Source organism: Oncorhynchus clarkii, chromosome 17 (assembly GCF_045791955.1).
Source record: "Oncorhynchus clarkii lewisi isolate Uvic-CL-2024 chromosome 17, UVic_Ocla_1.0, whole genome shotgun sequence".
NCBI classification, from domain to species: Eukaryota; Metazoa; Chordata; class Actinopteri; order Salmoniformes; family Salmonidae; genus Oncorhynchus; species Oncorhynchus clarkii.
The window spans coordinates 58,276,260-58,289,549 of NC_092163.1; the positions used below are offsets into that span (position 1 = coordinate 58,276,260).

At 43.0% G+C, this 13,290-nt stretch overlaps 1 protein-coding gene across 1 annotated transcript in view; it reads left to right on the forward strand.

The window, feature by feature from the left end:
* The first annotated feature begins 2,991 nt into the window (after positions 1 to 2,991).
* The window catches only part of LOC139371181 (plexin-A2-like), a 48,415-nt gene continuing 38,116 nt past the window's right edge, over positions 2,992 to 13,290 (forward strand). The window contains exons 1-3 of the mRNA XM_071111344.1: positions 2,992 to 4,206; positions 5,283 to 5,465; positions 12,517 to 12,651. Coding sequence (XP_070967445.1) covers positions 2,992 to 4,206; positions 5,283 to 5,465; positions 12,517 to 12,651 — 1,533 coding nt within the window. The remainder of the gene's footprint in view (positions 4,207 to 5,282; positions 5,466 to 12,516; positions 12,652 to 13,290) is intronic.

Consider the following 13,290-nt stretch of genomic DNA (forward strand, 5'->3'; position numbering starts at 1 on the left):
CTTAATATAGTGTTTGAAATGTGATGCACTTCTGGGGGGCAAAAATGATTTGTGACAATCCATTTGCTTGGGCAACCTGTTAATGGAATTCATTTTCTGCATGTACAACAATTAAATGCTGCATAGAGTCAAGACAGATTACCCTGAAGCCTTCATAAAACAGAGCTACAGCTCACACCTGTGTGAGAATCATGTAACAGGGCCTGGAGATTCACTAGGCTTAGACTATTCATAATGTTTCACTACAAAGGCCAATTGAATACAACATGTTATTATATTAGCATAGAAACTAGATAAGGAGTGTCTAGTTACTGCAGATGTGAGAGAGAGATTGTCAGGAGAAGGACATGTGATATCTTTATTCAAATCAAAGGAGAGGGGATGCTTGGTAGAGCTACGATAGCCAAGGCTCTGCTAGTAGCTACGGCTCTGCTGGTAGCTAAGGCTCTGCTAGTAGCTAATGTTCTGCTAGTAGCTAAGGCTCTGATAGTAGCTAAGGCTCTGCTAGTAGCCAATGTTCTGTTAGTAGCTAAGGCTCTGATAGTAGCTAAGGCTCTGCTAGTAGCCAAGGCTCTGCTAGTAGCCAAGGCTCTGCTAGTAGCCAAGGCTCTGCTGGTAGCTAAGGCTCTGCTAGTAGCTAAGGCTCTGCTAGGCAGCTATCTCCAGTCAGCACCTGTTGCTCTCCCTCCCAGGAGCCACAGCATTGACCTTTTATGTGTATCCTGCATAGCACAGCTTGCCAGGGCAGTGACATGTTATTTATTTATCTGGATATAGAGTTTTGATATTTTCCTTGTAACATTTAGATTTGTAACTGACATGTATAACCACCAAAGAACTCCATGATGAAAGGATGGCAACAGAACAGGGCAGCAATGTCGGTGCCAGTAAAGTGTTTCCCCTAGGATTTCTTTCAGCACCGGTGGCAAAGGTGGTATGTGTTGTATGTTTTTTAGAACAGGGAGAGAATACACAAAGTGTGTCTGTCTGCCAAAGGGACCAGAGGAAAAAGGAACACTCCAGTGATTTCTCCCCTGATGTCTTTGAGGCAGGGACAGATGGAGACGAGACACGAGTGGAGTTGGAGAGATCCCAGACACCACTGTGTCAATCCTCCAGTCCTGTCTTTCCTCCCCTTCCCTGGCTCATACACAACATACACTGCCAGACATACTGTTAGTAGTTAGCAATGGAGTGCAGCCATGGCCACTTCTGTCCAATTCTAGGACACACATGACCTTGTTTATTTAACCTTTACTCTAACCAGGACCTCTCATTGAGATACTGTAAATCATCTATTTTCCTATCTTAAGGGGACCTAGGACCGTGAAAGCAATTCTTTCCAAGCTAAAGGCTTTGAGCTGGCCAAATGCTTCCGTACCATTTCACTGGGAAGGTGAATGGTTTGTGAAGCAAAGAGGCTACAGTAGAGAGCTGTTGGTCTGGAATCAGACAGGACAGAGTGTGTGGCTTGTGGGGGCTCCACAGCCTTAGAGAGCCAGCTTGGCTAAGCCTCCAGAGTTGCTGGGACTTAGACGAAAGGAGCGGGTGCAGTGCAGGCAGATGTGGACTCCTAATTTACAGTCCTTTCCTTCGCGCATAGCACTTTTATTACTACTATAATGGACTGGGATGAAGTGAGTGCAAGTATGAAGCCACCAGTTCTCCCTCATCTCTGATCAATGTTCCCTACCCTAGATTAATAAGGAATCATATAAACAGGATGCCTGATAAACGTGCCATTTGTTCCTCCAGGTCCAAAGTGACTAACCAGGTTATCTTGACTAATCAATGTGAGAAATGTTTTAATTTAGACAGATGTGAACTCAAACTAAAGCATAAAACACATGATGATCAGTAGATTGTGAAAATAAAGAAAGTCATACATAACATGATTTTTCAAGGCTTTCACTCTCCTTTCTCTAATCCATCCATCAATCTACTCATCCATCCATCCACTCATCCATCCATCCCATGCATTCCATGCAATATTCTAGAGTCATTGTTTGTCTCCTGGTTGAAACATCTACATAAACTATGCTAATGAAATTAACCGAGGAAACGAAAGGGTTGATGCTGCCTGACTTTGAATCCCTAATGATTCTCGCCATCCCTGGAAAAGGCCTGATTTAATTTAGGAATGTCTGCCACGCTGGAGAGAGTGACTAATTCCTGGAGGATTCGACTATTTAGGAGAACAAGAGGGAGGGGAGTAAAGAAAACAGGCACCTGGATACATGGAAGCATAATAATGCATTTGGATCCTGCAGATAGGGGAAGCAGAGAGAACACCTCACAGAGAGAATGAGCCCCTGCAGATAGGGGAAGCAGAGAGAACACCTCACAGAGAGAATGAGCCCCTCCAGGTAGGGGAAGCAGAGAGAACACCTCACAGAGAGAATGAGCCCCTGCAGATAGGGGAAGCAGAGAGAACACCTCACAGAGAGAATGAGCCCCTGCAGATAGGGGAAGCAGAGAGAACACCTCACAGAGAGAATGAGCCCCTGCAGATAGGGGAAGCAGAGAGAACTTGATTGCAGTGGGATAGAGGTCTACACTGTGAAGTGATTACTGCAATTCCATGTTCCACTGATGTATGTTGTGTCTGAGAAAGCAGAGCAGAAGAACAAGGGTGAAACAGTTTCATGGTGCTATATTTCAGTGTGATTCTGTGCTGTCTCTGGCCTGTATCTCTTAGTCCTGTCTTTTATAATGGAAAACTCTTGTCATTGTAAAATGTCACCCTTGTGAAATTGGAAGGAGGTTATTCATATAATTATTTTAATCGAAACGTTTTATGAATAAAACCCTGTTTAATGAGTCCTTGCTAAAGGTTTATGAAAGGTTTATTATAACATGTTCGGTTTATTTATCTTCTATTTCAGGATGATGTGAAGACCATTGTTGAGGATATCAACTAGAGTACAGCCTTGTTCATTCCTGCCCTACAGCACTAGACATTTTGCCTGGACTTGCCATCTTAGAAGTCCTATGGGGATGGGGACGTGTTTGGATATAGGATGCACTTACTGCCGCCGCACTAAGGAGCAGTCATGGCCCCTGACGTGGTGGCTGTTGGTCATGATGTCCATCTCCCTAGCAATGGGACAAGGTCATTCCGTCAACAATTTCCAGTCAGAGAGGAGAGAGTGGACCCTGAACCACCTGACATTGCACAAGACCACTGGTGTTCTCTATGTTGGTGCTGTGAACCGGATCTACAAGCTGTCTGCCAACCTGACACTTCTGGTCTCCCACGACACAGGTCCTGAGTACGACAACAACGCCTGCTACCCTCCTCTTATAGTGCAGCCCTGCTCAGAGCCCTTGGCATCCACTGACAACATTAACAAACTGCTGCTCATAGACTACTCCCACAACCGCCTGCTGGCCTGTGGCAGCCTCTACCAGGGAGTCTGCAAGCTGATGCGACAGGACGACCTGTTTATCCTGGTAGAGCCCACTCACAAGAAAGAGCATTACCTCTCCAGTGTCAACCAGACAGGCACCATGTATGGTGTCATCGTGCCCTCCTCGCAGGGCCAGGACGGCACCCTGTTCATCGGCACGGCTGTGGGTGGGAAGCAGGACTATTTTCCCACCATCTCCAGCCGTAAGCTGCCCCGCGACCCAGAGTCCTCTGCCATGCTGGACTACGAGCTCCACACAGACTTTGTCTCCTCTCTCATTAAGATCCCCTCTGACACGCTAGCTCTGGTCCCGCGCTTTGACATCTACTACATCTATGGCTTCGCCAGTGGGAACTTTGTCTACTTCCTGACCGTGCAGCCAGAGACCCCAGAGAATGGGATGCCAACTGGCAGTTCCCCTGGTGATCTGTTCTACACAACCCGCATCATACGCCTCTGCAAAGGGGACACAAAGTTCCACTCTTATGTGTCTTTGCCAGTGGGCTGTGTACACAAGGGAGAGGAGTATCGCCTCCTACAGGCTGCCCACCTGTCTAAGGCAGGGAAGGTATTGGCCAGGTCCTTGAACATCAGTGCCCAGGATGACATCCTCTTTGCTGTGTTCACCAAGGGTCAGAAGCAGTACCACAAGCCTCTGGACAACTCCGCCCTGTGCATCTTTACCATCCGAGACATCAACACCCGCATTAAAGAGCGCCTGCAGTCCTGCTACCAGGGAGAGGGCAACCTGGAATTGCACTGGCTGTTGGGAAAGGATGTGCAGTGCACCAAGGCGGTAGGTACCTGTAGCTAAACCCCTGAAGAGGGCTCTGCATCCAGTCCCTTCATTAACATCCAGCTAGCCTGGGGCCAACCAGCATTGGCTCCTCTGATATGGCATACATACACATTATTCAGACAGTGGAGCTGACAGGTTAGAGAATGTAATTTTTGAAGCTCTTTGATTACCCCACAGCCTTGATTACACTAACAGTAGCCAGAATCCCGCTGAAGAATCCCATTCACCGTTTCTATATTCCAAAAGAGCAGCAGAGTAAGTGGGGGAGATGAATGTACAATGCTAATCACAGGAGTTTTGTATGTCGCTTTGATTCCATTTAGGGGCTCAGGCTCTCTCTCTCTCTCTCTCTTTCTCTCTCTCTCTCTCTCTTTCTCTCTCACTCTCTCTCTTTCCATTTGTGACTGTAACTCTGTATGATATGAGGCTGTCAGCGTTCAGAAAACGGTAAAAAGGACATCCATCAAGGTTGTTATTCAGCAACTCTCACCCAACCACTTTGATTCCACCATTGCCTCCAAGATCCTATTTTGCTAATAGTCATATACTGCCTCTTACCCATGTCATCCATCTGTTCCAGTGCAGAAGAAAACAGAATAGATACTCTCGAGAGGTGCAGGAAATGAAAGTACAAATGTGTTGCCCTAAAAAGTGAGATTTCTACTCTGTCTGACAGGCCATTAGTGGATGTTTGAGGTGGGTTGTGCTAGATGTAACAGGACTGCTTAGCATGCGAGCCTCTCTGACGCTAAATCAAAACCTGACATCTCTGGGACTGTGTATTTGTGTGATGTCAGATCAAGCGATTTAAATCACAGAAACCGTAACAAAACACGTGGCGTTCTCCTGTTTGCCATGAGCAATTAAACTGCTCAACAAACACACTGTCCTGGCATTGTTTACAAATGTAACAGCCCCAATAACTTTTGAAGTTGCAGCCTTGAAAACCATGGTAATTGTGTGTAACGAATATGTAAGGATTTTTACAGCAGTCTTTTTGAGATTTCTTACTCTCATTCTCTTGCTCTCTGTCTCACCCATCTCTCCCTGTCTTCCCCCATCTCTCTCTGCAGCCTGTGCCTATCGATGATCACTTCTGTGGGCTGGATATCAACCAGCCCCTTGGGGGCTCCCAGCTGGTAGCTGGCCTGACGGTGTATACTGAGACCAGAGACAGGCTGACCTCTGTCATCTCCTACGTCTATAATGGCTACAGCGTGGCCTTTATCGGAACCAGGAGTGGCAGACTGAAGAAGGTGAGCATGGGCGATTCTTTCTCCACACCCACATGAAAAATATTATAATATACTATGGTATAAATACTAGTATTCACTGTTGTGTTTTTTCACTACAGTAAATACTGTAGTATTTCAGGGACTATACTATAGTATTTACAGTTAACTATAGTACAACTACTGTAGTAAATTAAAATTTTAGTATATACTATAGCAATTATTGTAGTGTTTTTACAGATTGTAGTATACTGTAGTGTTTTTGTGGACTGTAATATTTACTATAGTGTTTTTGTTTTATTATCTTTGACCTAGCAGTGGAGGTTTTCTCCTTGAGGAAACCTAATTGAGAAATACTAAAAGAGCACATTTTCCATAACCTGTAGGTAGGTAGGTCTGAACGGATAGTTCAGAGCTTCTGCTCTTTTCTATAATACAATATATGGTCTACACATGGCATGTACTGTAGGTTTTTCACTTATGGGTTGCACAAATTGGGATATGGAGGAGGGGAATGGGCAGGGTATATGCAAATTAAATACTGTAGTATTTACTATAGTTAAAAAAGTGTGTTTTTGTCGTGTCTTTTGCTGAAAATAATTGATTTGGGTAATCATGTAATTATCCGGACGAAGTGGACTCTTTTGTTTAGACATGTAGCGAGCTAGGTAGCTAGCTAGCTAAACAATGAACCAGCATAATCCAAACTCAAACTACTATCAATACAAACATTGTCATAGCTGTACTAGGAATCTGCAGGTAGCTACAGCTAACAAACTAGGTTCAATGTTAGATAACTAACAATAGGCTATAACTAGCAATGCAAATGGATTTCTGATTCTAATAATATTACTGCATAGATCATACACGTAACATTAGCTAACGAGCCAGCAAGCTAACGTTCGCTAGCTAACTAACAGTACACTTTAATTTGCAATAAAAATTACTTTCTGACTAAATTAGAAACTTAAATCTGAAAATGTAGCTACTCTTACCCATATACATGGATGAACATTTCATGGCAGACTGGAACCATTTAACTCCGTTTTGTTTGTAGATACATCTTGTTTGGCCAGCGTTGTGTCAAGTCACTCCGTTTCACACTAACCGTGTGCAGAAAGTAGCCAGTTTCCAACTGAGGAAACTCTCGAAAGTATATCTAAACGATTCAAGCTTTTCAAAAACATGACTTCACAGTGGACCGGAAGGAGATATTTGGTGATTGAAGGGATTAGTAGAGAATCTCAGACAGGAGGACGACTGGCAAGGAAGGTATGTTTGAGGCTAAATTTAACTGCATGCTGTGAACAGTAGTCTCAATACAGAAATCTTCACAGTAGATAGACCGTTCACTACAAATTATTATCTACATAGCATTAAAGTGACAACATTTACTGATGGCATGTCTACGTTTATATCCTCTGCTTCCCTTGAGTTCTGCTTGCAGTAGGATATTTAAACATATGCTGTACTTAGTACACACCCATGAGCATGCATGCAAAGACACCCGCACGCACACACACATTAACACACACACACACACACGCTAACACACACACACACACACACAAAGCGGCAACTCTACCCTTTAGCTCAGTGCGAATGTTGCCTGTAATCCATGGCTTCTGGTTGGGGTATGTACGTACAGTCACTGTGGTGACAACGTCCTCGATGCACTTATTGATAAAGCCAGTGACTGATGTGGTGTACTCCTCAATGACATCGGACGAATCCCGGAACATATTCCATTCTGTGCTAGCAAAACAGTCCTGTAGTACAGCATCTGCTTCATCTGGCCACTTTTTTATAGACCGAGTCACTGGTGCTTCCTGCTTACATTTTTGCTTGTAAGCAGGAATCAGGAGGATAGAGTTATGGTCAGATTTGACAAATGGAGGGCGAGGGAGAGCTTTGTATGTGTCTGTGTGTGGAGTAGAGGTGGTGTAGATTTTTTCCCTCTGGTTGCACATTTAACATATTGATAGAAATTCGTTAAAACTGATTTAAGTTTCCCTGCGTTAAAGTCACCGGCCACTTGGAGTGCCGCCTCTGGATGAGCGTTTTCCTGTTTGCTTATGGCGGAATACAGCTCATTTAGTGCGGTTTTAGTTCCAACCTTGCTCTGTGGTGGTATGTAGACAGCTACGAAAAATACAGATGATCTACAGATGGTCTACAGCTTATCATAAGATACTCAACCTCAGGCGAGAAAAACTTTGAGACTTCCTTAGATATCGTGCACCAACTGTTGTTTACATAAATGCATAGGCCCCGTGTCTTACCAGAGGCTGCTGTTCTGTCTTTCCAACAGAGTGTATAACCTACCAGCTCTATGTTCTTAATGTCGTCGTTCATCCACGACTCGGTGAAGCATAAAATATTACAGTTTTTAATGTCCTGTTGGTAGGATATACGTGCTTTCAGTTCATCCAATTTATTTTCTACCTCTTGAACATTAGCTAGCAGAATGGAGGGCAAGGGCAGATTAGCCACTCATCGCCTGGTCCTCACAAGGTCCTGGTCCTCTTTTGCCTCAATCTCTGTTTCCTTCTCCAGTGAATCTCCAAGAAAAACTCTTTGTCCAGTTTGAGGTGAGAAATCCCAGTTCTGATGTTTAGAAGCTCTTTTCGGTCATAGGAGACGGTAGCAGCAACATTATGTACAAAACAAATTACGAACAACGCAAAAAAAACAATCAAAATACGTAGTTTGATTAGTTGAGGGCCGATAAGACAGCAGCCCTACCCATCAGCGCCATCACCTGTCACCTCACCTGAGGTGAGTTAGAGGAGTCTCTGGTTACGTAGTAGAAACTGTAGTATAGGGCCTTGGAAGCTAGGCATACTGTAGAATGCTAACTTCAGAGATTTAGGGAAAACCTCAAGGATCATTCAGAAAATGTCCTATTCCTTTGGGCCAACACTGCAGTATGTTTTTATTTTCTTTATCAGACGAGCACACACACACACATACACACACACACATACACACACACACACACACACACACACACACACACACACACACACACACACACACACACACACACACACACACACACACACACACACACACTTAGAGTGCATTCATCATAGTAGTAGTAGCTGAAGAGTGCTCCAAGTCTATTATCCATATGGTATGATAGATAGACTTAACACACTTCGCCCATGCTAGTCACATCAGGTCACATTTAGTGGGATTGGCAGGCCAAAGACATGTACTGTGAACTGATCATCTTTCTTACCAACTTCCAGGGAAATGGAAAGCTAGAAGGAACATTTATGTACAGTAATGTTTACCTCTTTTAGAACCCTCCCAAATTGCTTCATTGATCACAATAATCTCATAATCAATTCCATATGGCAATATTTAAAGGGAGAGAAATGTAAGAACATGTTGTGATGTGGGTCCGGGAAGCTGTCTGGCAACTTTCAAACTACCTTTTACTTTACTCTGCGGTCCGACTCATCCCAAACCATCTCAATTTGGTTGAGGTTGGGGGATTGTGGAGGCCAGGTCATCTGATGCAGCAATCCACCACTCTCCTTTTTGGTAAAATAGCCCTTACACAGCCTGGAGGTGTGTTGGGTCATTGTCCTGTTGAAAAACAAATGATAGTACCACTAAGCGCAAACCAGATGGGATGGTGTGTCACTGCAGAATGCTATGGTAGCCATGCTGGTTTAGTATGTCTTGAATTCTAAATAAATTACAGACAGTGTCACCAGCAAAGCACCCCCACCCCATCACACCTCCTCCACGCTTCACGGTGGGAACCACACATGCGGAGATCATCCGTTCACCTACTCTACGTCTCACAAAGACACAGCGGTTGGAACCAAAATCTCAAATTTGGACTCATCAGACCAAAGGACAGATTTCCACCGGTCTAATGTCCATTACTTGTGTTTCTTTGCCCAAGCAAGTCTTTTCTTCTTATTGGTGTCCTTTAGTAGTGGTTTCTTTGCAGCAATTCAACCATGAAGGCCTGATTCATGCAGTCTCCTCTGAACAGCTGATGTTGAGATGTGTCTGTTACTTGAACTCTGTGAAGCATTTATTTGGGCTGCAATCTGAGGTGCAGTTAACTCTAATGAACTTATCCTCTGCAGCAGAGTTAACTCTGGGTCTTCCTTTCCTGTGGCGGTCCTCATGAGAGACCGTTTTATCATAGTGCTTGATGGTTTTTGTGAATGCACTTGAACAAATTTTCAAAGTTCTTGAAATGTTCCACATTGACTTACCTTCATGTCTTAAAGTAATGATGGACTGTCATTTCTCTGTCCTTATTTGAGCTGTTCTTGCCATAATATGGACTTGGTCTTTTACCAAATAGGGCTATCTTCTGTATTCCACTCCTACCTTGTCACAACACAACTGATTGGCTCAAACGCATTAAGAAGGAAATAAATTCCATAAAATAACTTTTAACAAGGCACACCTGTTAATTGAAATGCATTCCAGGTGACTACCTCATGAAGCTGGTTGAGAGAATACAAAGAGTGTGCAAAACTGTCATCAAGGCATAGGGTGGCTACTTTGAAGAATCTCAAATATAAAATATATTTTGATTTGTTTAACACTTTTTTTGGTTACTACATGATGCCATATGTGTAGAACATAGTAAAAATAAAGAAAAACCCTTGAATGAGTAGGTGTCCAAACTTTTGACTGGTACTGTATGTGATGTAGTATGCAAATTTCAGGACCACCTTTGGCTCATGAATGCTACTTTCAGAACTACTGGCTAAAAATGATACAAAAGTACCGGAGAATCTCTTTAAAGGATGGAATCACAACACGCTACCACTGAGAGATGCAGCAAACCATGCTAAAAGAGCTCTTGAAGGGAACAGGTCAATTGTATTAATTCCTTACTAAGAGTATATGGGGTCATATGACATTCTAAAACGTATTTGTCAGGTTATTTTACTTTCTTGTTTGTATCCAATGTTGGCCTTTAAGATGAACTCCCCCTGTCGGTATCGGGAAAGAAAACACACCGTTGTATTTCCTCTTGTAACTTTAGGTTACAGTTTGGACATTTAAAGAAAGACAACAGAAACACTAGATTAGAAAAGGGCATTTAGCCAAAGCATTAGTAACCTTCCTATTCAGTAAAACAGACTGCCTACAAAGGAAGAGAAAAAATATTTTGTGCACATACTCTAAGAGCCATGAAATTACTTTATTGTGGGGTTTTTTGTTCATATGTTCTGGACCTTGAATGATGTTTCCTACTCATTTACAAAACATTTTCATTATTACATGGCTTAGGTTGATGGGGTAGCAGGCATGAGTTGATCTTTGTAAACTAGCCACTTTTCATCATGTACATTACTTCTACCAGAAACTCTGGCTGAACTAGGACAGCTTCCAGATACTGTGCACATCTCAGCAGCTACCAGCAGGCTCATTATAAAACCAATTAAACGGTCCTCCTCTCATTACGAACTGTGAGGCTTAAGAGAGATTGAGGACCTGATGTAGTCCCACAGGGCCAAAGCCCAAGCAACCCTGTTTTAGATTATAAACTCATGTATAAATGGACTGAAATCAAACTCTGGGCCAGTCAAATAGTCACTATTTCCTCTGAGATAATAAATTGGACCTTGTTCACTGTGGTTGCTCCTGGTCAACTTCCTAATGCCCAGCTTAATACCGCTGGCACAATATCTCTCTGGGCAATTTCGGTTTTATTTCCAATCAGATTTGGAAGTGGAACTCATACAAGCGCTGGTTTCTGTGAATGAAATAGAGAGTGTGTGAAATGGAATGAAAGCTGACTCCACCTTGCGTGGGATTGTGGTAAGAGAGACAGAGGATGAGGGGGCAGGGAACCACAAAATAGATGAAGAGTTACAGAGGCTTTACTGGATACAACTTTCTATTGAGTGACTGGTTAGGGGGATGACAGTGTCAAATCAATGGTGGACAGAGCTGGTTAAATGACAAACGGAGCAGAGTGGACACTGTGATCCTAATGGTCCTTCTGATAGAATCCCCTGACAGTGTCCCTAAATGACTGCAGCGCTGGGGCTGCTTGCCAGGCTTTGGTCTCTTTGTCACAGAAGATATTTCGCCTGTAGGATTCTCCCATCTCAGTCCATGAGGTGTTTTTCTCTATATTCCTCTATCTTTATGGTGGGGACCCCAGCCTTTAGGAGAGGGCTGCTGAATGGAAGGTGGAAGGGTTGATTAATTGGTGCTGTTTTTGAGCCCAGGGGATCCAATCATGTAATCAATTTCTATTGATTCCTGCTGTGTCTGTTGAGAGAGTGTTGTGGGCCTGCCAGTGGCTGTGTGCACTGGCCTAGCATGCAGGGATATTTGCTGCAGTCCAACCTGATCTTGGTGCTGCAGATTTGTACTGTCCAGATAACCAGAATGGAGGATATGTAGTTTATTATGGGCTTCTTACATCTGCCCCCTAATTGTCTATCCCTCTGCAAAGTCTCCTGTCATTCTGTTTTTAGATGAGTATCTTCTTAATATGAGAAAGCATTTCCACTTCACAGCAGTTACATAGGTTTAATCAGCCAGTTGATATTATCATGCTGAATTCTAAGCAACCATTAAACTGGAGATAGTATAGCTAATGAGGATCTTTTTTCTCAGTTGTCTAACTTATTGTTGTCTTTTAAGACTCAGGGTATATAAATTTTCATTTTCAGATGTGATAATAATGTACTGTTACTGTATGAAGTCATTCAGATTTCTGACATCACCTACTAATGAGGAAATGTGTATTGATGAAAATGGACAGAAAGGGGTTGGGGAAGGGAATCCAATTCTCTCTTTGTATGTGTGTGCCTATCCGCAAACATGCTTTTAATGCACCTCAAAAGATTGTGCCAAAGTTAAATTAATCTTTAGTCTGGTTTAATTGAAAACTAGCCAGAAACATGCCATCACCGGTAACATAATGAACTAATCCTGGAGTAGGGACAAACATTACAAAGCTGAGCTAAGAGTACAGTACTCTATAGGTTTGTTTGGTCAAAACCGTCACTATTTTATTGTCAAGCATACAGATGTAATTGACCAGCCCTATGTCTGTCTCTCTGTCCTCCAGGTCCGAGTGGATGGGTCTCCTGAGGGCAGGGGGCAGTATGAGACCCTGACCGTGATGACAGAAGGTGGTCCTATCCTCCGAGACATGGCCTTCTCTCTGGACCGCAACTCTCTCTACATCATGTCTGACAATCAGGTGAGGAATCTCCCATTCCCTACTGTAACAGAAATGTTTATAAGTTAACAAGATCCTTTCCTGTGAATATGAATGCAATGATGTACTGTATGTATTTCATGGGTTTAGAGTTGTGATGAAAATAATAATAAATTAATTTATGACTAGCCAACATTATTTGGGCTGAGGGTTATGTGTATAATATCACAATATTACCACAATAATCGAAAAAGTAAAGATTAATTGGAACTCAAGCAAATATCAGAAATATTTGAAATTGTGCTCTCCTTCACACATCGTGGTACTACTTTTTTTTATGTATCTCTCATATTATATGTAAACTCCATGTTGGGGTTGTGTGTAAGATATGCAGGGCATGTTCATGACAGAAGGACACATGCTCTAATTACTCACCCATGTGCACCGACTACGACTAACATGCATCATACATGCCTCACGCATCCAATAGAAAACCTCTAGACTAACATGCATCTTAAACTATGCTCCATAGAAAACCATTAGAGACATTTCCTTGATTTGTAGGTGTCATATGGTGTTCTCCAGTTGGACAAGCATCACATCAGCAAGCAGAGCACTTGTTGTTGGCTGAAGTCCTCTAGACTCATCGGGAGATAAGAGGGAACAGTGGTAATCACTTTT